The sequence below is a fragment of the Leuresthes tenuis genome, unplaced genomic scaffold (genome assembly GCF_036924035.1).
Source record: "Leuresthes tenuis unplaced genomic scaffold, fLeuTen1.0.hap1 SCAF_19, whole genome shotgun sequence".
Taxonomy (NCBI): Eukaryota; Metazoa; Chordata; class Actinopteri; order Atheriniformes; family Atherinopsidae; genus Leuresthes; species Leuresthes tenuis.
In genome coordinates this window covers 31,040,050-31,068,000 of record NW_027325373.1, presented here as the reverse complement: position 1 = coordinate 31,068,000, position 27,951 = coordinate 31,040,050, and the positions used below count along the sequence as shown (strand labels likewise).

Below are 27,951 nucleotides of genomic sequence, written 5' to 3'. Positions count from 1 at the left end.
GAACAGTATTTTTGTTCAGAAATTAATTAATTTATGAATAAATCAAAAATAGGTAAATTGGTTAATCTATTGCAGTCTTTAAGCAATTAAATTTTAAAAAGTGAAAATTATTAAGTATAATGTTTTACTCCAAGATAATATTTTTTTGTTTGTCTGTTTTATTCATTGTTTTATTATTTAAACATTTGCCACGTACAAACTAAATCAAACCCAACTAATGGAGCCACATGTTATGCTGCAGGTTTTTTGCCATCCAGAATTGTTGAAATGTAAAATATTTTGGACCAGATCTGCCTTAAAATGATGAATTACAGTACAGTCTAATTCATCATTTTATCTGTAAAAAACCCTGATAGACTTGAGCAAGATTCAAGATGAGTACTGACTTTCCTCAATCCCTTCTCTAAATCTGGAAAACCACATTCGGCAGTTTATAAGGTCAGGAGTGACATGGTGGTTTGATATAAAAGGGTTAAAACATGCAGCATTAGTTTGGTGTTGGTTTATGTTTCACCTACAGCCTGCAGAAGCCATTAAAGACAGTGAATCTGGTCACTTTGCTGGTAGTTGAATTGACACTGAAATTCATTCACAACACACTCAGTAAAACAGAAACTCCCACACAAGAGACCTACCTTAACCACGCTTATTGTAAATAAAACCATCATGGTTAATTTTAGAACTTTGGAAGTTTCACTCTTTGGAAATAAGAAAAAAAAATAGAGGCAAATTAACAATAACGTTTTTTTTTTTTTAAAACGTCTCCCAACAGTCAGCTGTGCAACAGACTGTTTATCCAGTGGTGACTTCAAAGGATCAGCTCATTAATTATCCAAACAGAAAACAAAAAAATTGTTTTATCTGCAGGGGTTTGATTTATAAACCTCAAAAATAAAAATAGAGGTAAATGGAATTTTGTGTGTTGCTCAAAACATCAGAAAAACAAGTAAAAGTTTATGCTTTCAGTTTTATCCACAGGCGTATGAACTGATTTGATTAGGAGTTTAACAAAGTTAAATCAAAGGGAACATGAAGCCACAGTCTGCCCTCTAGTGGATATACTGAGTGTACATTGAATTTTAAAATATGTGGACTTCAGTGTGGAGTTTGTATTTATCTGTTTAAACCAGACAATTTTCACACCTTTGTTGAACTAAACCGAAAAACGGACTAAAAAAAAAAAATTATTTAAATGTGTTTTTATGATAAATGCTACAAAATCTTTTTTTCTTAAATCTTTTTAAAAAAACAAAACAAAAACAACTTTTGTAATCGGTTTTATTTCTAGATGGATTTACTTCTCTGTTATTTTGCCTTTGCATTTATCTCCCCTATTTACTTCCTCAAGCCCATTTATTTCCATGTTTTCTTTTTGCATTTCCTCATCTCCGTTTTTACATTCCTGTATTCATTTCTGACTCATTATGCAAATGAGGGGCGGTTTTATAAATAAACAGCAATATGAACACCAGCTTTAACTAATACAACATAAAATTAAAGCAGAAAATATTTATTTCATTCATATTCTATGCAGTTGATTTAGCATAAACTATTACTTTTTTCAATTTTGGTAGCATTTATCATCATATAAACTTATGTATTTAGTCATAGATGTATTTTTTGCTGATAACGGCAGTTTCAGTCCTCCATACTGGTCAGTTTTAGTGTTCGAGTAAATAAAGTCGTGAAAATTATCTGGCTTAACTCCGGGAAAACAAATAAATACCAACTCATCATTGACATCCACATCTTTTAAAGCTTAATGTGTAGTCAGGATTCAAATGTATATTACAACAGTTTGGGCTGTAAACTTGTGAAAACCTTTAAACACAGCCTCAGAAACTAATTCAACGTTTCCAAGATGCAATACAGCTTTTGACCAAAGGGGCAGTGTAACACATCAACAATTAAGTTGCTATGGTTTCTGTTTCTGTTGAATACAAGTGAGAGGTCAAATGCAGAGGGTGCTTCCGATTCATTTAAAAAAAATATACATTTGGACCAAATCGCATGTTTATAAATGCTACTATTAAGATCTATAATTTTCATGAAAAATAATTTTGAGCAGGAATATATGAACTCCATTCACCTCCACTGAGCTGAGGAGGAGGCGGAAGTCTCCTCACTAACAGACACATTTTTGTAGAACTGGCCCTTTAAGAAGACACATCCACAACCATCGTGTTTGCATGTACTCACTTTTGTTCCCTCTTTGTTCCTTGTTTTTGGTCTTTTGTCAATGTTGGAGAGGGGTGGGGGGGGGGGTTCATGCAGGAAAGGGGAACAAAGGATCTCCATTGTGCTGATCCTCAGTTTCAAGAAGTCATGCCAGTGCGTGAACAAGCAGTTTTTAAATTTTTCCAGTTAAATGGTGCTTTCAGTGTGTGCATGACTGATGGTATGAACGTGTGGGTGTGGCTGGGTGTGGCCAGGCCGGCGGGGGCCCACGCAGTTCTGGTGCTCTCGGAGCAGGGTGGTGGTCTCTCCAGGCCCGTTCTCCGGGCCGTCAGAGGGCGAGGACTGCTGGGACTTGGAGGTAAGCAAGGTGGTCTGGGTTGGGTTCAGGGTGCAGGGCACGGTGTTAATGGCAGAGGGAGGGGTTTGGGACAGGGGGGTGTGGTTGCTGGAAGGGGGCAAAGACTGGCTTGGCCTACGGCTGGAGGTGGCACGACTGGCCGGTGGCGTCGGCTGAGTGTTGGACGACGGGTGCTTCACAGGAGGCGTGGCCAGCGGCAGCGGGACACGCGTCCCCAGCGGACTCACAGGAGGCAAAGAGATAGATATGTCCAGGCGAGTGTGGCTGCCCTCTGGAGACTGCGGAGTACTGTCCAGCCTGGACGCCAGGAGGCCGTTCTGGTACTGAGCGCGAGTGATCTGAGGAAGAACGGTAAACATAAAGGTTCCACACAGTCCAGAACTTCTGTAGGACACTCTTTAATCGTTCCCTTACCAGTAAGTCCCAACATTGACCTTTTATGAGGAGGTCATGTGGTTTGTACCGTAAGATATGAGCAATGATCTACCTTTAAATATAGTATCTTTGTTCAAGAAATTTGTTTACTTCAATTGTTAGTCAATTGAATGCACCATCACGTTGCCTTCCAGTCCATTAAGAACTGCTCCATTTATGTCTCAACAGAAATACCACTTTTACTCTTTAAATATTCTTTTGTTAACACACAAGTTTGACTTTTTTTTCCTTTATTGTCATGTTTCCCTAATGCTTAATTACTCCTCTGTAAAGAGTCAAACCACCAATGACTGGACTAAAGTAGGTAATATCAATTTCCAACTTCAAACCTCCAAAGTTCCTCAAATACAATGTAACAGTCCTTCAGGTGGACCAAACCACTGCGAGGATGGGGGGGGGGGGGGGGGGGGGGGGGGGATCTTTGAAATTTCAGGACATTTAAATGCTTTGTTTTGTATCTGTGATTAGCCCAAATACTTAAAATACACATAAAATTGTTTAAATATGTGTAATTATGTAGTTCGCAATGAAAATTAGTGGGCACAAACATAATCCTAGAATAGGAGGGGTCAGGATTAGTTTGTCCCCCGCTGATGGTTGAAACAAAGAGTCAAAATTTAGCTTTCCGAAAAAGCACAGTAAAACTTCTCAATCTCGATATTTGATAAGTTTTCTTTGGATATATGGAATTTTAGTGATTTGAATATCACTGACAATTTTACAATTTTATAGCATCTTAACTTTTGTTTTGAATGTTAATCCATAAAGTGGCTTATTTTCACACTTCTGTTATCGGTCATTATAAGTAGCTTGTGTCTTTGTTGGCTGCAATGAGCCTTGTTCAGATGAGCAGAATGATGTCATTAAAATGAAACATTTCATCAGTTGTTGGGTGTTACCTTGACAAACTGCAGGTCTGTGAGAGCTCGAACACTGAAGTCTGGTATGTACTGAAAGGAGGTTCCCGAGATCTGAGTGTTGCTCCCACTGACGGAGCCGCTTTCCTGAGCGCGCTCAGTGCAGCTCAGAGATGCTGAGCGGTTGAGGTTGCCCCCATGTGATGGAGACCGAAACTCTGGGGAATCGACAGAGAGGAGGGGGAGCAAGTGGGTGACCAAAATCAAAACAAGAGCAGTGGAAGGAAGTCGTGGTGAAACAGCAACAGAAGCAAAGAAAACATAAAACCAGGGAGAGTGCAGCAAACTGAATGTGGAGAAAAGTGATGAACACGCCAAAACGCATCACACAAACACACGAAACATCAACATCACACGAGCAACTGATGGCGTGGAGGTGAGAACTGAGTTTGTTGAATGCACAGAATGCAACAAACGTGCCATGTGATGGGGCATCTCATGGCTGTAACAGTCTGTCCTCGGAGAACGGACCTCTCTGATTGGCTGGTTTTAGGTGATTTCACAGAGGGGCGATAATCTGGCTTGACGAGTAGAGATAACATCCGTGATGACAGGAGGGGTTGAGTTTGGTCAGTGAGGGGATCGTGTGGGGAGGTTGAGGAAAACTTTTGGGCTTCAAGGAACAGTTCAACATTTTAAAGAAATATGCTGATGTGCTTTCTTACCAAGCGATGGACAATAACCATTAGCTTAGCTTAGCATAAAGACTGTAAACAAAGGGAAACTGTTAGCCTGGCTTTGAATAAAGATAACGACGGCCTGCTCATCATCGTACACGGTTTCATTTATACGACAGTTTTAGTTGTGTGTCAGTATGTAAGATTGTGACATAACAACAAATCTCGTCAAACAATCTACGAACATACAACTAGAACTGGGGTTATGTTCAGTAAATACTTTGTTTTTGGAGCCATATGTGGACGTTTGTAAACTGGTCCAGGGACTATCACGCACTTGAGCATATGACAAAAACTACATTGTGCATACGCATGGAGGCGGACAACATACACTGGCCCTAGTGCCAATGCAAAGAATGCTGAAAGAAGCCGCTTGGTGGCGATGTAGTGTGAAGCAACAAGTGTAAGCTTTAATAAACACAATCACGATGACCTAATGCTATGTTCTTAACGTGAGTCGTTTACGTAGTTGGTACGTCTACATTAAAGGGATAGTTTTTTTTTTTTTTTTTTTAAGTGCGTTAAGTATTTATCAGTAGTTAGTACCTTATCTTTAGTAGACAGTAGTCTCTTTTTGGAGAAGCAGGGATGAACTCTCATTTTTGAGCCATGCTAACAGCTACTGAGAGCAGGGACAAAAGAACGAATGAATGAATTGAATTTAATTGAAAAAAAAATCTCAGTGATTCAGCCAATGGTACTTTGTATGTTCCGTTTTATGTAGTGTCACTATTGCATCAGACTGTTGTTTACTTTTAGTCACTATTTTCTCAACCGAACAACATCCGTGTGGCTCCACAGCAACGAAGCCACAATTCAGTTAGGCAATAAATGACTTCACCTCATTCAAAATAAATGAGTGGAGTGACTGTTAACGCCTGAAATGCATCCATTTGAGTCTGCCCTCAGTGGCTGTTAGCTTGGCTCAAACATGATAATTCCTCCATGCTTCTCCAAACTTACTGCTCATAAGTACGTAACACGACCATGCTGTAGAAAACCGAAACTATCCCTTTAAGGGGAAACCAGAACAACATGGGCTCTGGTCTTATCTCACTCTTTGTGGGAGGATTTGTGGCCCATAAGGTTCATGGGAGGAAATGAACAGGTGTTTGTTTTTGTATGAGGTTTAAAATGTGAAAAATGATAAAAACTCATCAGCTGATTGCTGCCTCCAGGCTGTATGCTAAGCTGATACTTGTGAGAGACTGTCTAACTTACTTCTCAGAAAGCAACAGAGCATATTTCTTAATGTGTGGAACGATTCAGTTAACCAAAGATCTGCGGTCAGGCTTACCACCTCCTTCAGCTGATAAGGAACAATGAAAAACATCTGACCGAGGATCTGTGGTTAAACAAGGTATAAGATTCATCAGGATCAGGAAATAGAGAACGTGGAGTCAAGAGTCCCGTCCAGCAAGTTAAACTTCATCGGAGAGCAGAGGGCGCTGCAGCTGGTCTCACTTCAGCTAAAAAAAACCTGAAGGTCCACCGACTCCATAGCTTTCATCACAAACTTCTCTTCATCATGATGAGGAAGACCGCCGCTGTGGCTAACAGCTTCAGGAAAACCAATGAAGTTTCTCATTTTTCTGTTTAGGATTAAAAATTTGGATTTAGCAGGTGTTATTCTTACTAATTGTAACTTTAATATTTTTAAAACAAGCAGTTTGATTCTTTATTGTTTTCATGACCTCACTATTTCAAAAAGTATATAATACGTAAGTGCTTTTTTAAAACAGTGTTCTAATTGCAGGTTCTGTTGAGTAAATAAGGAAAACCTAAAAATATATTTTAATTTCCAATTTGAGCAGCTGAGAAAACTGAAAATGAGTAATTTTGGCTAAACTGATTCATGGTTTCCACGATTTTAATCTGTAGGTCATCATTGCATTAATCGCAGATTTTTAATACTTTAATTTGGAAACAATTAAAGCAACACCAGAGAAGTTTGTGAACCTTAAAACTATGAGCTTTTGATTTGTGTTAAAGTACATTGACTTTTGTAATGCACATTCCTAAGCCTGAAACTGCCTTACAGCATCCGTGGGGCTCAGATGCCACGGTTTACGACGTTGGATTCAAGCATCTATGTGGCTTTAAAACGGGACAAGTTTGAATTAGTTTTGTTGAACAAGTAAAAGAAAAAAAAAAAAGAGATAACTAAATAACTTTAACTTTTTTGTAGCAATTTACAATTAGACCAAAACAAATAAAAATATATGATCATCACAGTCAAACCTGATTGTGTTTGCGGTTCTTTAAACAACATTTATGATTTAAATGATCAGTTTTGGGTCAGTTTGAACCTACACTCCTGTGCAGCTGTTTGTTTTCTTTAAATTTGGCTTTTTAAAAGTATTTAAAAGGCGTCAGTTTGGAGATACAAATTCCAACGACCCTCATAACAGCGATAAACGCCATGACTGGCGTTCTGACTGAGGTCAAAGGGTAAAAGTCTTTTGTGTAAAGTTGTTCTTGCTGGATCAGGTCTCTTAAGATGGTAAAAAAAAATTAAAAATGGTGAGAAATTGTCTTTAAAGGGACCCCCCCTAACCCTCCTCTGACCCGTGCGAGTGTTTACCTGGGAAACGAGAGAACAGAGAAAACCTCTTAAGAGAGAGGCGGCGTGGAGGGGGAGACGCCACTGACGGGGAGAGAGGAGGGGTGACAGCTGAGAGAGAGGAGGGGGAGGAAGAGGCACAGAGACAAAGGTGAGCTGCTTTATTCTTTTATTCAAACAGATCATAAATCACTTGTGTTTTCTTTTTCAAATCAGAAACGCTGAAGGTTTTTCTTCTTTCTTCAGCAGCAGATGTCCCGAAAGTGGTCTTAATCAAAAGAAGAAGAACGAAGGCCTCACCTGGTTCTGACCCGCTGCATTTGGTACTGGTAAATGAAGCTCAGTAAAAACGTAAAAAGCCTGAGCTTTAATCTTCAGAAATTAAATGTAAGAAAACAACCGCCATAAACGAGTCGCCGCTTGTGTCGATTCTTCGTGGCGCTGTCGGCTTGCTTATCGACCTCTTTAACCTCAATTTTGATTTTAAAATAAAAAGCTTCAATCAGCTTCTGAAACTACTTAAATCCCTGATGTCATGTCAACACATTCTTTACAACGTCATTATTGTCTTTGATAAATATACCAATGGATTCTGGCACAAAGGCCATATTTCAGAGGTTTAAGCTGTTAACTGGTTTAAGCTGGAGTGCAAAAATGAACGTACTGAATGTACCTACAGCAACTTAAAGTGTGGTTATCGTTAATTAATTAGATGTTTACTCATTTGGAACAACTAGTCTTGTGTTCAGTTTATTTGAGTTGTAATTACATTGTAGAAATGCAGATTTTAAAGTATATTTAGTTTACTTTTTTGTGCTAAAGTGGAACAATTTAAAGTTTAGAGTCCAAACATCACGAGGTTAAGGAACGATGCTAGCTGTTCAATAAATATTCTACTAAAAGTGCTTTAGATACTTCATCTATTGCAATCTTATCACTTGTTGTAGAAAAGTAGAGATATTATAGCATATTACTGAATATTACTATTATAAAAGTTCATAACTAAAAAGGAAATAAGAGAGCTCCTCAAACACACCCTCCTGTCCTCATATTTATCCACATAAACACAGTTAGTGTGAATGGGTGAAAAAAATCAAGCGTCACTATAAGAGCTGTAGCAACAAGGAATTATGGGACAGAAAAATCTCCTTTTCTCTCATAAAGGATGGATAGGTGTATCCTAAAGGAGATCCTAAAGGACGCACTGGAGCTCCTTCAAACAGCTCTAATCCTGGTTGCAAAGCAGATATATCTGGGGTCGTTTCACTGACTTAGGAAGTTTCCTGAGCTGAACAGACTATTCAACCGAACCCGTTATGTATGACGAGGAGAAAAGAAAAAAGATTAACTTCTTGTCAGATAATGGTTGGCCACCAGAGGGCGCTGTTCTCCTGCAGTTAACAGCTAACTCTCCGAGCTGCACTGTCCCTATAAAGTTGGCTAACATCACCCAAAACACAAGACAGTAAACCCCCGCCATCACCGTGGAACAAATTTTATTGTGTTCATGTGATACATGTGTACGGCTACTTTATTTCCCACTAAAATGTGCCATCATAGCTCCCTGTCTGCATTGTCGGTGACCTTCACCCAACATCTACAAAACAAATAACAAATTACTTGTGCCTCCTACCATGGATGTAACGTCTGGATAAAAAGTTGGTCAAAAAGGGGCCTTACTGGTAGAAACAGAATTATATTTCCAAGTAAAAACATACGGGCCCCAATTCGAACATTTCTACAAGTTCTAACAACATTTTTTAAATGAATGGATGCATTTTGGATCATTTTAAAAGGAGAGACACCCTCAGATTTGTTCCATTTTTTTAAAACTGTCACTAGTTTCCAAGCACAGTACTAAATAGTTCTGACTTTAACCACCAACAACACAAATCCTCTCAGCAGCCTGAGAGGTCATCACAGGCGAAACGGTTAGCTAATCTGTAAACCGCCGCCGGATATACAGCCAGACTTCTGACGTGATCGTGAGTCAAAGTTTTGATCCTAATAAATTAAATCAAAGTGCTCCTGAACTGAAATCATCCGTTTGTGTCCAGTCACTGTCTCTTACTGATAAACATCTAAACAGACCTAAATACGAACTTCTTTATCCCAACAACAACAGCAGCAAACTCTTTGACCGGACGTCAAAGATCCATTATGATCTCCAAGGACAGAAATGGGTCAATATCAGTTGAGTCTTGGCTTTGTTTCTAATGGGTCGACTTTACAAGGACACAAACTAAGTGCTGCTCTTTTTGGACTAAGCCCATTGGCTTTTCTACTCCTCTCGTCAAACAAATGGCTTTACCATCAGCTCATCAGCTGATTCGAATGCTCTCGAATGGCTTCACCGAATTTTCTTTTAATAACATTTGTTTCAAACACTTTAAGATGAGATTTACCCAGAAACCCTCAACACAAATATTTCCCATTCCAAGTGTTTTCTGACAATTTGTGTTCACACTGTTCAAAGAACAGTGTTCAAATACTGTTCAAACTTAGGGTCACTGCGCTCTATCTAATAACCGGATAAAAAAAAACTATTGCAGCACTCTGTGTTCATTTCAAAGTCTACTTGTGTGTTCTGAATGTTCACGTTAATGAGGACCAAGCTGAGCATGAACCTGGTTGTGTTTTATCACATATTAAGGACACGTTTCCAGCTTGTTCAGTTGTTTTAACCCTTGAAGGTGTTTTGAATTAACAGCTCTGATGAGGTGGATCCATAAATTCACTAATTTAATTGTGAACCTCATTTGGATACAAGAATTTAAATGTTTATTCATTCACAATTTGAAGTTGCATATTTGCATGGCAATGTTTGCAAAAATTGCCGTTATGTGAGGTGCGCTTTCGCGTAGTTTTGGCCTCTTGATTTGTTGTCATTAACTCGTGTTTCTCTTTCTCAGCAGGTATCCCTGGCCTGGTGTCATGGTGCTTGTTGTCCCCTCTTTCCTGTCCTCTCAACCCACAGCTGGTCGTGGCAGATAGCTGCCCTTCCTGGTTCTGGTTCTGATGGGGGTTTCTTCCTGTTAAAAGGGAGTTTTTTCTCCCCACATTCGCCTCGTGCACGCTCAGGACGAGGGATTGGATCAAAGAGAAGTTTCAGTGCAATCTGTTGGTTTTTTAGCAAGAATACTTTATTTAAATTGGCTCTGTATGAATTGGATTTGACTGTTTGTTTTTCAATGAATTGGACTCTAATTGGCTTGAATTGAGAGGATTTGTCGCTTCATATAAAAAAAAAAAAACTGAATTGATTTTTGTAGCCTGGCGTGCGGTGTTGATGTCACAAATTTGTTCGTGCAATGACCGATGCAGTGAGAATGATTGCTGCTAAACGTATGCAGCTCATGGATGCTACACCTAACAAAGGGTTCACAAATGTCCTCACAAAGACAGAAAGTACATGCGAGTGTGTCAGTACTAGTTTTCACAGTGTGTATGTGTCGTCTCACCCAGCGATGGCGTGCTCAGAGCCATGACTCCATAGTAGGAAAACGGACCGGTTTCAAACTTCATGTTCTCGTTTCCGGCTTCCACCTCCACCCGTCCCTGAAAACACACGCACACACACAGGATGTTGTTTTTATTAGGTTGTTTAGGAGGTCATTATCCAGCACCATTTAAATGCCAAGAGGCTGGGATACAAGATGGGAATCAGGCCTCTGACAATAGCATCCTCGTTAAAAGAAGACAATTTTTTCCAAATCAGAAAAAACAGATGTTCTAACAAAAAGAATACACTGACTATATAATTTTAAAATAACATAATTTACTTTGTAATTAATCATAATTAATTTGACAGAATCAGCTATCATTTCATTCTGGAGAAGGCCTGGGCATGAATGAGCTGAAGCACAGCAGAGAGGGAGGGGGAGGAGCCTGAAAGTTACCAACCTTTTTATTAATGGTTTAAAACGGTTGTACATCTTTCAAACTTTTACTTTATTTGTAACTAGGTTTTTGATGTAGACTTGGTCCACTTTTGTTTAGGGCAGAACAGAATGACTGAATGCTGAAACGAAGCTACATAACCGAGTTGAAATTTGCTGTTGAAAATATGTTTTTTATTTCCATTCAACAACTACATCCATTTCAATTGATACTCTTAACCTTCCATTCCACTTTAATCTTCTTCCTGAGCATCTCTCTTATCTTACACATTTCTCAGGATCTTTCACAATTTTTTCCTGTCATTTTCAATCTGTTTTTCAGGGCCAAAACACTAAACGTCTAAACACGTCCAGGCTTTCCAGGACTCATGGGAACCCTGCAATTGTTTCTCCCTGCTTGTGTGTGAGAGTTAGTTTGAAAGCTCTGCTGTCTATAATCCCAGAGTCGTATCCTGTGGCAGGTAACACAAACACTTTGACGTCCCATAAATATTCCATCCTGCCACAGGTGCTCCAGAGCAGGATTCGGTGTCTCTTTACCTGTAACACTTACATTTGTGCACTGCCATCTTCATTTACAAACTACAGTCCTATAACATCACAAAGATGCTTCACTCTCATCGGGCATTTTAACCTGAGCCCTAAGCCAAATATCAACCTTTTAACTGCCCCCTGAAGGTCTGAAAAGTGAATACCTGCCAAGATGTCATCCCTTTTCAAGACCTGAAGATTAAATTGTGCCTCATAAATACTGAGGCACATATACACCCACACACACACGTTTGTTCTCAGGTTACCCCCTCGGTGTCTGCAGTCACTTTATCCACACCTCAGGTGTTAACAATAGAGCCTTCCTCACAGTTTCAAACAGACCTCTGCTCAAATGTTGGAGGTTGGCTCTTAGAAAAAGGGTGAACTTAAAGACCAAATTACCTCAGGACAATGATTCTGAACATTTATCTAAATCAGACAACATTGGTGGTTCCAGTTTACCTTTAACACCTTTTTGAAGGTGATTTTAGCCAACTTTGATCATAACCACTGGAACACCGGTAGTTATGCTGTAAGTCAACAGTATCACCTTTTATACAGTAAATCTTTAATGTTTAAGGCGGTAGATGAATGTTACCACCATTTGGAGGCAGAGGCTATTCCTTTAGATGTTTCCATAATTCATCCATCATGAACTGACTTTTACAACAACTAAATAACCAGAGTCATCTCCGTCTTTGGCTCTAACACAGGTGGGATAGGCTCCACCCCCCTGTGACCCAGAACAGCTTGGGTCGAGAAAATGGACGGATTGGTGGAACTATAGCAGATACCCTGTTAAACTAAGGATCATTGTTTATTAAGGTAAATGTTATAAATGTTCAATTTCACCACTACGTTTAAAAAAAACAATGCAATGAATCATTTACGGTAAGCATTAACTATTTAAATCATTCATTTTGGCCACAATTCAATCCATTATTTTGATTATTTTTTTTTTTTTTACTATAGCTGACAATTTAAGGGCATGCCGCATTCAACACTGAAGTCTGAGATTTCAAAAAGCAAATTTCCATTTCTCCAAAGTTTATTGCTTCAGCTTATAAACTGACTCATTATTTCATCTCACAATTGCTTACTTTTGTCAAAGTATTTAATATTTTTGCCAAATGATTTGTATTTGATCATATTTTTTGTCATCTTCCATATCAACCAATTATCAACAATATTAGTTTCTAACTTTTAGCCAATCATTTTATCCATTATTTTAATGTTCAATTTATTAGCTAAACCAGTTAATCCATTATTTTAATGTTCAATTTATTAGCTAAACCAGTTAATCCATTATTTTATCTTATAGTTTATTAGCTTAAAACTGAATGCATTATTTTAGTTTGCTGTTTGAGGCCTCTTGATAACTGTGTCAAATCCATTTCCTTTAATATTCCGACAAGATAAAGATGCTTCAATGCATTTTTTCTTCTTTTTTTAACCAAATATGATTATTATTATTTTTGAGCTACTGTTTTAATGTACAAGCTGAAACTGATCTGCTGTGGTTCAACTATAGCCATGGTTTTGAATCTCTGTGACAGGGTCTTTAAATAATAAAAACAATAAAAATATTGAATCTTAACTCATACTCTGAACCACACACATGCTCTGTATGCCAGTGATTTCCTTTCATTATTCAGCTTTCCTCTCGTTTGCCTCCTCCTGGTGCAGAGGAGGGATTTCTGAGCTTCCCCTCATCTAAAGTCATCCTTAAACTCATCTTCTTCTTAATTTCACACTCCATAAGCTTTGCTGATTTTCACAGTTTCTACTTATCTGCTTTGCTTCTTTTCTATTCTCCTTAACCCTTCAATCCCCTCACTACCCGCCGTTTGTCTCCTTATTTTGTAAGAGAATCTGTTGGTGAAGGTCATTCAGAGGAAAGCGCGACACAGACTCATCCATCATCAATACTGGATGAGTATATCTACTTTGAAACCGATTTTTATTAATATATCAACCAAGGTGTTGATTAATCCCATATACAGTATGTACATCTTATTTAAATGATTTTCTGTGTGTTTGGCTGAATAATAGAGGAACTTATTCAGACCACTGTCTCAAAGATTTTAGGACTTACAGTTAATTTACTGAGGAAACAATCAGTTTCTCAACTGAATTGTGTTAAAGTTTAAAAAATTATCTGAAACCAATTATGAATTTTCTCATTTAAACGCATTTGTAGGGGAAAGGGACAAACGTGACCTAGCAGTACCTTTATAAAACAATAATGTTTAAGTAAATAATGTTTTTTTTCTACTGGCCAAATAATTTGTCAATCAACTTGTAAATACAATATTTCTAAGAATCGGCCCCAAACAGAAGAAAAGTTGTGAGTTTTGTGCCAGAAATGTTTTATACTATGATTATATTATAATATATACTACTTTTGAGTCCAAAATAATGCGTCTTTACACTCAACAGCAAAATATTTTAATAAGTGAATGAATATGGAAAAATCTGGTATAATCTGAGAGGATTCACTGGTTTTCATTGTTTTACAGCTCTGTAATACTCTCACTAACTCAAGATGAAATAATTCATTTTTAAATGTAAGATTCATCCATTAGAAAAAAATAGTAATCATTTGTTGATCTCAAACAAAAACAAAACAAACAAAAAACATCTCGATCTGAACTGCTTCAACATGAGGCATCTCACTCATGTATTAATGACTACGGAGTTTTTTCACCTAATTATTTGAAGTCAGTAGTCTTAAAAGTTTAAAGCGTTTGGCACCTTCATGTGTGTCAACACCTTCTCCTGAGAGCTGAGATAAACCTGCTGGTATTACCCAGTCTGACCTCATCATGACCTTTCAACAGCCAGACCTGCTCAACTTCAACAGGAATCGTTTCATTGTTGCCACATAATATTACAGTGTGTCACAATTGTTTAAAACGTACATCAGTCTGCAAAAATACTCATTTCATCATTAGCAAATGTTGAATGACAAAAAGTGTTCAGTCTTCTTCGGGCAAAAAATATAAATTTGAATTACAACGATTTTATAGTTGAACAAAAACACAATTTTATAGCCGAAAAAGCTTGTAATTATGTTTATATTTGAAAGGAAATTAGGAGATTTTGAAGGCTGCTTCGAATAAAAGTCTGCTCTGATTGGTCAGTTACCACCTGAGGCCAATTTCACCAATTTGGTATATGTACAGTGCAGCAGCTGCAGAGAAGCAGATTTTAAACACCTCAGAGAACTGATCATTTGTTTATTACTGCACACAACAACAAATTTTACACCCTTTGACCTTCTTAAAACTATTCGAACCAATTGAAACTGCCTCAAAGATTTCTTCTATATATTGTAATTCTGTTTGTGGAAAAATGTGATTGTTTCCACCATGTGTGAGAGTGTTCACCTGCAGAATGAGCACGAAGTAGTCAACAGGTTTGGCCCTCTGGTAGAGGAAGTGCAACGGTGATCGTTTGTCGTTATCGTTGAACTTGAGTTCGTGGATGACATCCGGGTGTCTGAGGATCCTCAGCAAGACTTTCTCTGTGATCTGGAATGGGCTGAACAGGTTCACCTCTAATGGAAGAATCAGAGGAAAACAAAGATCAGACGCAGGCAGAAATACTTAACGGTGTCTTATTACTGCGTCTTATTTTCAGGAGAATCTGGAGTTTTTGTCTAGATGATGACTGAACTCATGTTGAGGTGTTCGAAATTTTTATTATAACACTTGGAAAAATGTAGTGAATTATGTTCCAGAGAAGGTTTAATGTAAATCAGACATGCTCTGTACTCAGTTTGCAGTTTTTCCTCAGTAAAATCGTAGATGTGCTGCATTGATACACATTAAAATATCTAGAGTTTGCTTATTTATTTATTCATCCATCTTTTATCTTCTGCTTATCAGAGGCAACGGGTTCAGGAGGGAAACCCAGATATCCTTCTCCCCAGTGAACTTTCCAGTTCCTCCTGGGGAATCCTGAGATTTGTTTTCATCACATCAATCTGGCAGAACTTTTTCTCGTGTGGTGTCCGACAACTATTGAGCGATTAGTCAGAAATTTGAAGTGGGCGTGGTTAAAAGCAAGAATTCCACTTTTCCACAATCGGGAATAGGAACAAAATGTTCCTCTTTCGCTTCAAACATGTTGGTTTCCTTCTCCAGACAAAAGTTAGGGGCTCGAATTCCACTTTGTCTTTAACAATATTCTGGGGGAGAAATTAGGCTTTGGACTAACACCCTCTGACAGTTGGGATAGACGCCATCCCCTCCGACCCTGACCAGGATGGAGCGGGTGTAGAAAATGGATGGATGCATGAGATGAAACAGAATATCTGCTGAACAAAGAAACAAACATGTGAGATCGCCCACCGTCACCTCAGAGCTCACCTGTGGCCAGGAAACGATGTGCTGCCAGCATGAGCTGAGGAGAGATCTTCACTTTACTGTCTGCATCGTGCTTGAAGGCAGAAAAGTCTCGCTTGTGTTTGTTGGGGTCCACCCGCTTCTTGTTCCTGTTGTCGGCTGCATACAGAAAGCAAAGAGAGGGTGAAGAGTGGAGGAAGACGCAACAAATAAGAGTTTAAACAGTCACTGAAATAATGAAGGAAATGAAAGTGTTGTTTTGCAGCTCATTATTAATTCAGGCAAATAAGAGATGCCAATTTGTCAAAATGCAAACAGAAAGGAGCAAGTGTTAAGTCATCGGATGAGAGAAAGCAGATCCTCTTTCAGTTCTAAGGTGTTATGTATGATTATGTCTGGTTCATACAAAGTCTTAAAATGAGGTAAAAACAACAACACATGATATATTTTAAACTGTCATTATTTACTGAACAACAGATAAGACAAAGTTTGCTGCTCTGGAGCATTCAGGAGTGTATCAACTAATGATCTTAGAGAAGCAATTGTTGCTGCCCATTGATCTGAGAAGGGTTATAAGGCCATTTCCAAATTATATAGAGTCCATCATTCTAGAGAAAGATTATTCACAAGTGGAAAACATTCAAGACAGCTGCCAATATTCCCAGGAGTGGACGTCCCTGCAAGTTCACCCCAAGGTCAAAAACCCAAGAGCGACATCTGAGACTCTACAGGCCTCAGTTAGCATGTTGAAGGTTAAAGTTCATGACAGCACAGTTAGAAAAAGACTGAACAAGTATGGCTTGTTTGGAAGGGCTGCAGGAGAAAGCCTCTTCTCTCTAAAAAGAACATGGCAGCACAGCTTAGGTTTGTAAAGCTGCATCTGAACAAAGCACATGACTTCTGGAACAATGTCCTTTGGACAGACCAGAGCAAAGTGGAGATGTTTGCTCATAATGCACAGCAGCACGTTCGGAGGAAACCAAACACAGCATATCAACACAAACACCTCATACCAACTGAAGTCCAGACCTCAGTCTGACTGAAATGCTGTGGTGGGACCTTAAGAGAGCTGTGCAGAAACCAATGCTGCAAACCTCAATGAACTGATGCAACGTTGGAAAGAGGAGTGGACCAGAATCCCTCCACAACCATGTGAGAGACTGATAACCATCATACAGAAAACCATTACTTCAACTTATTGCTTCTATAGGTGCTTCTACAAGCTGTTGGATCATGGGGTTCACTTAGTTTTTGTTCAATAAATAATAATCAAGTGTAATATGTCATGTCTTGTTGCCCATTTGACGTTGTTTTTACTTCATTTTAACATCTGGTTAACACTAGATGAATTGTTTGTGTGTCCAAATACATAAAACTTTAAATGAAATTGATCTGTTTATCAAACAGGATGTTAACAGTCAGCTGAAATCTACTTCTGAGAGGATCTAATGTGTCAAACAGGATTTGAGCGAGTGCGTTTTCACCAAAATTACTCACTGTAGAGGTCGGACTCATCCAGGATCTCTGACTTAATGATCTCCTCAATGACGTCCTCCAAGGTGACCAATCCCAGCACCTCGTAGAAAGGATCTCCCTCCCCCTCGTTGTTCACCTTCTGGACAATGGCCAGGTGGGATTTACCTGAAGAGGACAGAATCACCTGAAGGTTACAACAAGCCACTGCCACTTTCTGACTCCAGAAAAATAGGGCAGCATCAGAAACAAGGGAGGGGAAGAAGTGTGCCTTCAAACTCATTCAGCTCCCGCTAGATAAATATATAACTTCTTATATTTCTACTTTCAAACAGTCACGCTGCCGTTCGATCTGTCAGTGGATTTATCCTGGCTGATGGCTTAATATAGCCCAGACGAGCCTAAGAGCTTTGGAGAGAAAAGAGTTGGAGGAGCTGCCAGAGTGAGATAAAGAGCAGAGAGACTGGGGGCTGGGAGGAGGGGGGTAAAAACATAAATCCACTCTTGGCTCGGCTCTACAAACTGTCCTCCTGTGTGCTGCTGCCTGTAAAACCTGACACTTTGATGAGGTGAGTAAAGGAGACTAATCAGGTCAACAGGATGGAAACCTGTCACAGCTCATGGACATCAAACACCAGCAGCACTGTTTTCGTTTGGCCTCTTCACTGCGATGTCATAAACAAGGGCTGAAACACTATCAGGTCAGGGGTCCATTAAAGCATCCCTAGAGAAGTTTGTGAACCGTATAACTCTGTGGTTCTGACTCATTTCGAAGCACATCTACCTCCAGAACGTTTTGGACAGGTGTCTCGCAGGTGTTTGTTTCAAAAGTGCAGGGATAAGATACCTCAGCTTGTTTCTACAGTTTGGAGTTTGTAGTTGCTCAACATGAGGTGAGAAGCTGTGCCAATGAAAGTCAAATAAGAATAAGAATTCCTTTATTCTCCACAGTGGAGAATTTGTCAGGGAAGAAATAAGCTGTTATGAGGCTGAAAAACAAGAATAAAACCACCAGACATGGGTCAAACCATAGGATTACTAAAATCAGCTGTCTGGAAGATCATTAAGAAGAAATGCACTGGTGAGCTCTGTAATCACTAAAGGACTGGTAGACCAAGGAAGACAGAAGAATCCTCACTGTGGTAAAGTAAAATCCTCAAAGGTCTGTCCAATAGATCAGAACTAGTCTTCAGGAGGCTACTATCCACAGAAGACTTCATGAACAGAAATACAGAGGCTACACTGCAACATGCTAACCTCTAGTTAACCACAAAAACAGGATGGACAGATTACAGTATGCCATAAAGTCCTTAAAGGAGCTGCAGAGTTCTAGAAAAAGGTGTTCTGGACAGACCAGACCAAGATGAACCTGTATCAGAGTGATGGAAAGAAGAAAGTGTGAGACCAAAAGGAAATGCTCAAGATCCAAAGCATAGCAGCTCCTCTGTTAAACATGGTGGTGGGGGCCTGAGTTCTGTTTCAGACTAACATGGAAATAATTTCTTCTCGTGTAAAAATGTTGGTCAATGGTTAGTTTTATGAAATTTCAAACCAAAAACTTGGAAGTTTGCTCTTCAGTATCCATTTTCTATACCCGCTTAATCCAGCTCAGTGTCACTGTCAGTGGGTGAGATGCAGGGTACACCTTGCACAGGACGACAGTCCATCACATGGCCAAACGAGAAACACAATCATGCACACTTACACTCGGGTCAATTTTGAGACATGATTTAAGCTAACATGCATGTTTTTTGGGTGGTGGGAAGAAGCTGGAGTACCTGGATAGAACCCAGAGTACATTAAAATATGCAGTATTGTTCTTGGAAGGTTTTGGAACATTATCTTACTCTGTCTCTTGGCATGTTGGCAGGTTCTGAAGGTGTCTTTGTCAGCCTCTAAAGTATGACATTAAATCCATGTATATCTGTGCATGTGGAGGATTCAGACAGTGGGTTGTTTTTACAAAAGTGGTGTTAAATCTCTCAACTGTAGGGGGGGGGGGGGGGGGGGGGGGAGTATGAGTTGAGAAGATGTAAAGCAGAGAAATGGATTTCTCTTCAACGCCGGGGTGAGTAAAACAAAACAAATCATTATGAAACACATTAATTAAAACAAGAGACCAGTTTGTCTGATGAAGATCAAACAGATGAGTCTAACGATATGGAAAAATAATCTAATTGCGATTTTTTTTTTTAAATATTGGGATTTAATAAGTTATTATTTTTTAAGTTCCTTGTCTTTTGCATTTATCAACAAATATAGGGACTATATCTTTTGGCTATGGTCCTTTTCTACTTGTACCAACTCGGCTCTACTTTACCCAGTTTAGGTCATTTTCCTTTACAATTGAGTATCATCTCAATGGGTGAGGTCATTTTAGCAAGGCCCCAAAACCCTGTGACATCATTTTAATGAGACACAAACATGACACAACAATGGAGGACCTCGAGGCAATGGTATACCTGCTACTCCGTCTAGGGCTTTTTGTCTGACTCAAGGTCATCGTTGACGATCACAGAAATTATTAAAAAAAAAAATCACACGGTTACTTTTGCCGGCTTTCTAAATATGGAGGGGTTCTTGTGAAGGACTTGTTATAATTGGCTTTATTCTTAGACATTATGCATTCATATTCTATATATTACTAAATAACCACTGTTCCTAGCTGGTACTTTTCCACTCTACTCATACATGTATGTCCTTGAATGGTCCTAGACTTTAGGATGACATAGCGAGACTAAACAACTGGGTCAGACAAAGCATCTCTATTGGGTTAGATAGATCTGGTACATTAAATACACGCCTAAAACAGCACCCACACACACATTGTTTATCACATTCAAAGAACACGACGAGGACAGTGGTTGGCCTGCTCATGCCACTAAAAACTGGCCAATTATACTCTGTCAAGTGTGAGCGCAACCTCTGTGAGATAAAGTCGAATATAAATATGAATTGCTTCCGGATATCGGAGCTTGGCCTGACGGATTTCCTGCGAGAGCTCATCACTCCGAGTCCAGCGATGCAATATACTGTACATGTGATCACTAATAAATACTTTGTTTGATTAAAGATTTCTCCAGCTTTTTCTTGGGCTTCCAATGAAAGAATCGGGCTAACAGACTCATGACTCATTCAGTGACGTAGCTCCCTGGCCAATCAGTGGCCTGCAGTTTGTTGACATCACATTTGCATGGAAACCCGGCAGAGTAGGTGCTAAAAATGTACCTGGTACCAAGTACTTAATGGAAAACCCTTAAAACCGAGTGGAGTTGAGCTGAGTAGGTACTAGTGGAAAAGGGCCATTAGTTTACACTCCCCCTAGTTGTCACCTACGTTATGGAGCTTGCATACGCATAACATTAATTGAGGATGCACCAAACAAACGCAGGATACGAGAGTCAGCCATGATAAACATGCATCGTTAACAGCTACTGTATTTTAATCCAAGCATAGGCTTTCAGACAGGAGAATGGCACCATCTGAGGTGTTTTTCTGATCTTCTGTGCCTCATTTCCTCTTCACAGATCTTAAGTAACAGCAGGGGGTAAAGAGGGGAGGGTTGGTGACCTTTGAACTCAGAGTCACAGTGGGTGAGGGGTCTGAATGGTTGGCTGTTAAACCTGCATTTAAACTCATTCAGATCTTCAGCCTGTTGATGGTTTCATGTAGAGTGGGGGGAGGTGTTTCCTGTTTATTTTAAAGCCTCTCCACAGATGGAGGATCTTAGCTTTGTTTTAGTTTTTAACTTTAACACTCTGACGCTCAAATCAGTTCATTTTCTGGCCCGACTGCTCTGGACTGCGCTTCCACCTTTTTAGGCCTGATAAAGCTGCTTGTGTAAACCAAGGTTTTGTTTTGTATATATGAAAGACAGACATGTCTTCACAAACAATGTAAGATGGACTAAAAAGTTTCCTCTGTGGGAGAAAATATCTTCTTTTTTTTGAGGACTTTGGGTTGTACTGGAGAACGTTAAGAAGCCCAAAAACTTTTAAAAACACTGTAAAGATTCTATAAAATAATTTATACACTAGTAACACTAGGTCGTTTTCTCTCTTCTGGATGCACTAGAACAAGAGCTTGAATGAACTTTTATGGAATACGATATTTTCTGTGTGTATTTTTTTGTTTATATGGACCTTTGTGTCTGAAATAAAGATCGATAATGATACTTAGCCCTGTTCTACAAGACCATAAACCATCCAAAACACACAGCTATTGAAATCAAGAGCTGTAAGCTAAAAGCTCTCCCCTCACATTTCCCCAAACGAAACCTTCTGACAGATTTCAGTAGAGCAGGGCTCTAGGGTTCATCGAATAGTCAAAGAAAATGACCTCCTATCATCTTTTCCAAGGTTAAGGAAAGACAGCAGGAAAAACTTCTTCAGGACTGAAAATGTTCAATCAATATTCAACATAACTGTTTTAGATACTTAATCTATTGCTATCTCATCACATCTTTCCATGAAAATTATGTTGTAAATAAGAGATAATATAGAATATTAATTTCTTATAAAAGCTTGCAACTAAAAAACGAAAGAAAATTGTAAAAAAAAAAGTTACATAGTGTCGTCACAGGCTGCTCAGACATACTCTGTCCTTATATTTATGGACATGAATCACAGTAAGTACGACTGGATGAAAATAATCGAGTGTTGCTTTGAAAGTTGGGATTGCAAAGAATTGTGGGACAGAATTATTGCTTTTCTCTCACAAACTATGGTTCAGTGGAGTGGCAGCTGCCTAATAGAGGAGGCTAGAGTGTCACCCCACCACTCACCACAATGCCTTGAATAAGACATAAAGAAATGTAATAAAAATAAAATAATAAAATTAAAATATTCAAAATATTTTTTTAGACGTGCAAGATAAATATATTACAGTTAATGATGAGTAAACTTGTTACGCTCATCGACGTTGTCTGATTGGTGACGTAATTCCGCCCTGGGGCACAAAAATCTATGCCCATAGACTCGTTGTACATGCACAGTAATACAAGAGATAGGACCATGCTGGGGCTCCCAGAGCTGAATGCAGCTTGATTGGCATACCACCACCCTCCCACATTGGGGCTGACGTTGGGGCCGATGCCACAGCCGTCTGTCATAAAGTGTGACTGATTGACAGGTCGAGCCATGGGAGACGATCGAACAGAAATGCAAAATGTACAAAAGATCAGGTAAATTAAAGTGGATGTTGTGTGTGCTGTTTAATATTACTGATATTTTGTTAATCTCTATTATGCTATTTTACCTGGCGACTAAGATGAACTTTTCTCTTCTGGTTTTGTTCAGAGATTCCCTCTCTACTCTCTGTAGAGATCACAGTGCCAGTGTATCTCAGCTGGCCAAGAAAAGTCGCACACTGGGCCTTGGTGACCTTCAGAGGGTAGCCACAGAGGTGACATAGAAGCTAAATGGGTGGTGTAGGTCTTTTACATGGTTTTTAATCATAGTAGTGCTATATCGTGAAAGAGAGGGGAACACACCTTAGAATAGGCCCTACATAATATAATAGTCTACTTTTATATAGGTGCTATGTTAATGTGCATTGTTGCTCTTAAATGAACACATCTACTCATAAAATAAATACTTTTTATATATTAAATAATTAGAAAGCTGACTAATAACTGGTGCATTCATTTTTTAGGTTTGTGACACTATCTTGGACCATGCAAAACACAGATTTGCCTTCAGAGCTACACTGCTGCAGGCAGACAGGTTTCAGCAGTAACACAACCAGTTCCCTGAAGCAGCACTGAACACCTCCATGGAGGCTTACCCACTACTGAACAAGAACAAGCTGAAAACTGAACGGGCTCTCATCTACAGCAATGATGAGTTCAAGACCTGGAGTGGTGCTGTGGCTCTGTACCAGCTCTTCATGGGGAACAATCTTCAGGACACCTTTTCAGAGACTGTGGCTCTCCTGAAGATCCTCATCACAACTTCTATGACCACAGCTGAATCTGAGAGGTGCTTCTCAACATGAGATTCAAGACTTTCCTCAGGAACACGATGTCACAGGAAGAAGAATCTTGTCAAAACCATCCCTGACTTCAACCAAAACAGCCAATGAGAAATTTGCTTCTCTCAAGGATAGAAGGGTAAAATTTCTGTATAAAAAGTAGAACACTACATGATATTATAATGTTGCTTTTGTTGTTTTCATTCATGTAAATAGACTGGTGTGATACCTGTGTGCTTGCTTTTTGGTATATGTCTATTTTGGAGTTGTAGCCCCCTGGAGAAAACTCCACCAGCCGCCACTGGTTCAGTGTATCCTTTGCTAAAGGAGATCTTAAACGAAGCATTGCAGCTCCTTTTCTTTGTTTTTGGAGAATTCAAACTCAGACTCTGATCATGGCTGTCACAGCAAAACAGATCATTCAAATGGACCAAGAAAGTACAAGAAAAAAAGATGTAAATGATTCAGAAGTCACCTCCTCAGGCTGCAAAATCCTAAAAGAACCTGCAGTCTGAGGTCTGCAACTATCAATGAGTGACTCAAGTTAGAATTTTAACTCATTTCTTCACATCTGTCTTCTCTGTTGAGGCATTTCTGACCTTGGAGGAGTCATTTTAAACCCTAAAATCAACGCTTTGGGTGGTCAGAGTCATGACCAAGCAGATTTAGGCCCGTCAGCTCTGAAGTGATGACTCAGGCCTCAAACATCATCATCATCAGACGTCATCACTCTGGCAGGGAGACTGGAGGAAACCGACCTGCAGCAGGTTAAACACCTCCCTCAACAAACGCATTTATCAGCCATGTGGAAAGTTAAAGGTGACATAATCTGCCCTTTTTAAAAAAAAAACAATTTAATAGATTTTTTTTAGGTCTTATAGAGATGTACGAGACAGCCTTTGGTCAGAATACCCGTTTGCCGGCTGTGGCGCATTACGGTTTGTTTACGTACGTTAATAATTTATAATAATAATTACAATAACATTATTCATAATGTAATTTAATGCAGTAAACAGAAATAATGAAGCTATTCCTCTAGTCACCCCAAAACCCCTCCAGCTCTATAGATAGATATAGATAGTTAGTCTATTGATCCCAGAGGGAAATAGTTTAGCAGTGTAGCTGTAAGTTAGCAGCAGATGCTAGTAAACAATGCTTTCTCATCAACAGTAATGGACCAAGCCGGAGATGTACACAGCGTAACTCGTAGTAATGCATGTGTACCGTTAATTACTGCATTTAAACCTTTAGTATATATTAACCTTATTATTAACAATTGTACTTTTTGTACAATTGTACGTGAGAGTGAGGAGAGGACCGGTGTTGTGTTGAAAACACACCTTATCCACACAGCTGCAGGTTGTCTGAGTAACAGAATGTAACCGTTCAACTAGAAAGTTTCAGTTAACAAAGTAATGTGGGAACAATAATGTTCTTCTTTCAGAAAGTAACAGCAATAAGAAGTTGCTGTATGTCCTCTTCATTAGCTAAGCTGTTAGCGTTAGCTACTGCTAAAGGAAAAAATAAATCAATAAATAAACCGTAAGGAATTATTTCTCAGATAAGATCAAGTTGTTGAAACAGATGAAAAGTGGTTCATTACCCTTTAAATATATTTATCCACTGGGCTCTTATATCCTCTGAGGCTGCTGCTGGATGGAAGATGCATGCTCCTCAGTACAGCTGACAGCAGAACATTTCCACCAGAAGTTGTCTTCATCTGTCTTCATCTTAGCAGAGGAGGTGGAGCCAACTTAAGGAGTGATTTATTTTTTAAATGAAAATCTGAACGGCTTGTTAAATGAGGAACTTTCAAACAAAGGGGAGCAAAAGAAATACCAGGGTTGTGTTTTGGGGGAGTTTTACACGCTAATATCTACTCCCAAAAACAGGAAGAAGGGATTTTTACTGAATAAATCACCTTTAAACAGAAGTGTGCTTTTCAGGCTCAGATATCAGCTGATTGAATCTGTGAGGTTCAGATTGATGAGCTTTGGTGCTATAAAAAACTCAGCGGTGGGTGACAGTTGTTCAGCCGACATCTGAGCAACTTCAGGAGGAGACGAAACTGAACAGGTGATGATAAAAAGCTGCTGCGATGGTGTAAATATGTCAGTGAGGTGTGGATATCAGCGCTGAGATTTCCTGCACTAATCCTGCGCCTGAACGTGCAGATTTTCATCCCATCAAACATCAGCTGATTTCAGTGATTAGTTCCTGCCACCAGATTATTAGGCCCATTTATGGTAGCATCATTTCATTGATCATTAAACAATTTCCAGATAATTGAGTCTTAAGAATTTCAGGTTTTTCTGACTTCTTCTAAGGTGAATGATTTTAGATTTTGAGCTCTTGCTTAGACAAATTTCAGCCTCCCTGATGTAAGAATGTCCTGCTTTTCTATATGTATATATATGTATGTTCTATATGTATATTTAAGACATTTGACCAATGTTTTGACAATAAACTGAATATTTGTTGTGTTTTTATTTAGACTTTTACTATTTTGACCAATAAACTACATGTTTGGACCTAAATCAGCAGCCATTTTCAGAGATGAGAAGCATGGCCTGTTTTTTAAATTAAATTCTATATTTTATGGCTCTGTTTCGTGATAAAAATGTGCTGCTGAATGTAGGCCGCCATGTTCCACTCATCAATACCGTTCAATACGCGCACGGGAATGCGCGTTTGATGGATGCTCTGATGTGACAACTGCACACACGCACACGTACACGCACCTTTTTTGAACTCCTCCAGCATGGCGTCCAGCTTGGTGTCGTGAAACACGAAGTGCACCGGGTGGTTGTAGAACTTGGTGATGGTCTTCAGGGTGGTGCAGTCGTCCGGGTCCACGAACGCCAGGTCCTTCACGTACAGGATGTCCACTATGTTGGACCTCTCGTCGTCGTACACGGGGATGCGCGTGTACCCGCTCTCCATGATCTCCGACATGGTGTTGAAGTCCAGCACCGCGTCCGCTTGGATCATGAAGCAGTTGGCCAGCGGGGTCATGACGTCCTCCACGGTCTTGGTGCGGAGTTCCAGCGCGCCCTGGATCATGTTCAGCTCCTCCTTGTCCAGGTCGTTGTAGGGCTCCGTCACTCGGAGCATCTCCACCAGCTTCTCCCGGTTGTACACGGTTCCGATCTCCTGTCCAAGCAGGAAGTCTAGCAGCTTGCTGACCGGGAAGGACACCGGAAAGGTGAGGAGCATGAAGAACTTGGTGAGCATGATGGTGTTAGCCCCCACGGCCAGTCCGTGGCGGGAGCACAGCGCCTGGGGGACGATCTCCCCGAAGATGACGATGCCGATGGTGGAGGCCACCACCGCGCCCAGCCCGGACCCGATCAGGTCGTCCAGGAGGATGGTGAGGGTGGTGTTCACCAGCACGTTCCCCAGCAGCAGGGAACACAGCAGGTAGTTGCCTTTGCTGCGGATGGGTTCGATCTTCCGGGCGTACTTCTTCTCCTTGTCTGTGCCGCAGCTCTCCACAATGCGCAGCTCCATGGGGTCCAGGGCCATGAGGCCGAGGTTCAGGCCGCTGAACATCCCGGACAGCACCAACAGGCACGAGATCAGGATCACCTGCAGCCATAAAGGCAGCAGGGACTTCTTCTCCTCCACCACCAGCAGCCTACCGTCACTGTCCCCCAGCTGCACCCACCTGGAGCCGTCCCCGCTCAGCGTGCATAGCGCGTACTCCTTCTGCGGCTCGCTCTTGCGCAGCGGCTTAATGTGCACGCTGAGCACCCCCGACGAGCCCCGGCTGCTCACGTTCATGAAGCTCCCGACAATGATGTCCTTCGTGAAATCAACACAAGTCCTGTCCGGCGTGTCCATCATGCCGCTGCCGCCCCTGGCCGCCGCCACCGCATCCTCCTCCTCCTCCTCCTGCTCCTCGTCCCCGCCGCTGTCCGTGAAGCGGACCTGTGCCCAGGCGCCCGAGTGGAGCTGCACCCCGTAAAACCGGAGCTGCACCGTGCTCTCCTCAGTCACCTGGATGACACCGTCGTCATTGGTGCTGGACGGCTTGTCGCTCCTCTCCAGCCGCATGCCGAGCACCTGGCTGCCACCGCTGCTCCGGGCGCCGCTCACCCCGGACCCCGCCGCCGCTGCAGCGGCAGCCGCCGTCTCCGTCCGGCCGCCGACTGCGCTCCACAGGCAGATAATAACTGTGAGAACGTAACCCTGCTGCCCGCTCCATTCTGTCGCCATGTTTGTTTCTCTGCTCGGCGACCTGGGGGCTGACGTCATTTACTCATGTCCTAGCAGCTCCGCCCCCTTGGCCCTCCATCACACACACCCCCGTTAACACCGCCTACCGGACAGCGGCAGGTAGGGCTAATAAACGCACACACTATGCCTGCGCGCCAGGTCACACACGGCGCGTGGTGCTTCGCTTTGATGGGATATTTCCGCACATAAACACCCCCCGACACGTGCACTCACACCCTTACTCCCCCCTCTCTGCGGCACTCAGCAGGACAGACTCCGCTACCGCTGCTGCGGCGGCCAGCGGTTTCTCCTCCAATTGTATCCGCAGCCAGCTGCTGTTATGTAACGGCACATGGCATCTGCTCATCCCGCTGGCAACGAGC

General features: G+C 40.7%; 1 protein-coding gene across 1 annotated transcript; it reads right to left on the bottom strand.

Moving 5' to 3' along the window:
• Positions 1–66: 66 nt before the first annotated feature.
• Positions 67–27,671, bottom strand: LOC140277296 (metal transporter CNNM4). The gene is made up of 7 exons (XM_072372262.1): positions 26,092–27,671; positions 17,405–17,548; positions 15,932–16,066; positions 14,948–15,117; positions 10,590–10,686; positions 3,871–4,046; positions 67–2,874 (listed from the first exon to the last, which is right to left on the bottom strand). Exons 1-7 carry the CDS (start codon positions 27,605–27,607, stop codon positions 2,365–2,367), a joined length of 2,748 nt encoding a protein of 915 aa, XP_072228363.1. The 5' UTR covers positions 27,608–27,671; the 3' UTR covers positions 67–2,364.
• Between the last annotated feature and the right edge of the window lie 280 nt (positions 27,672–27,951).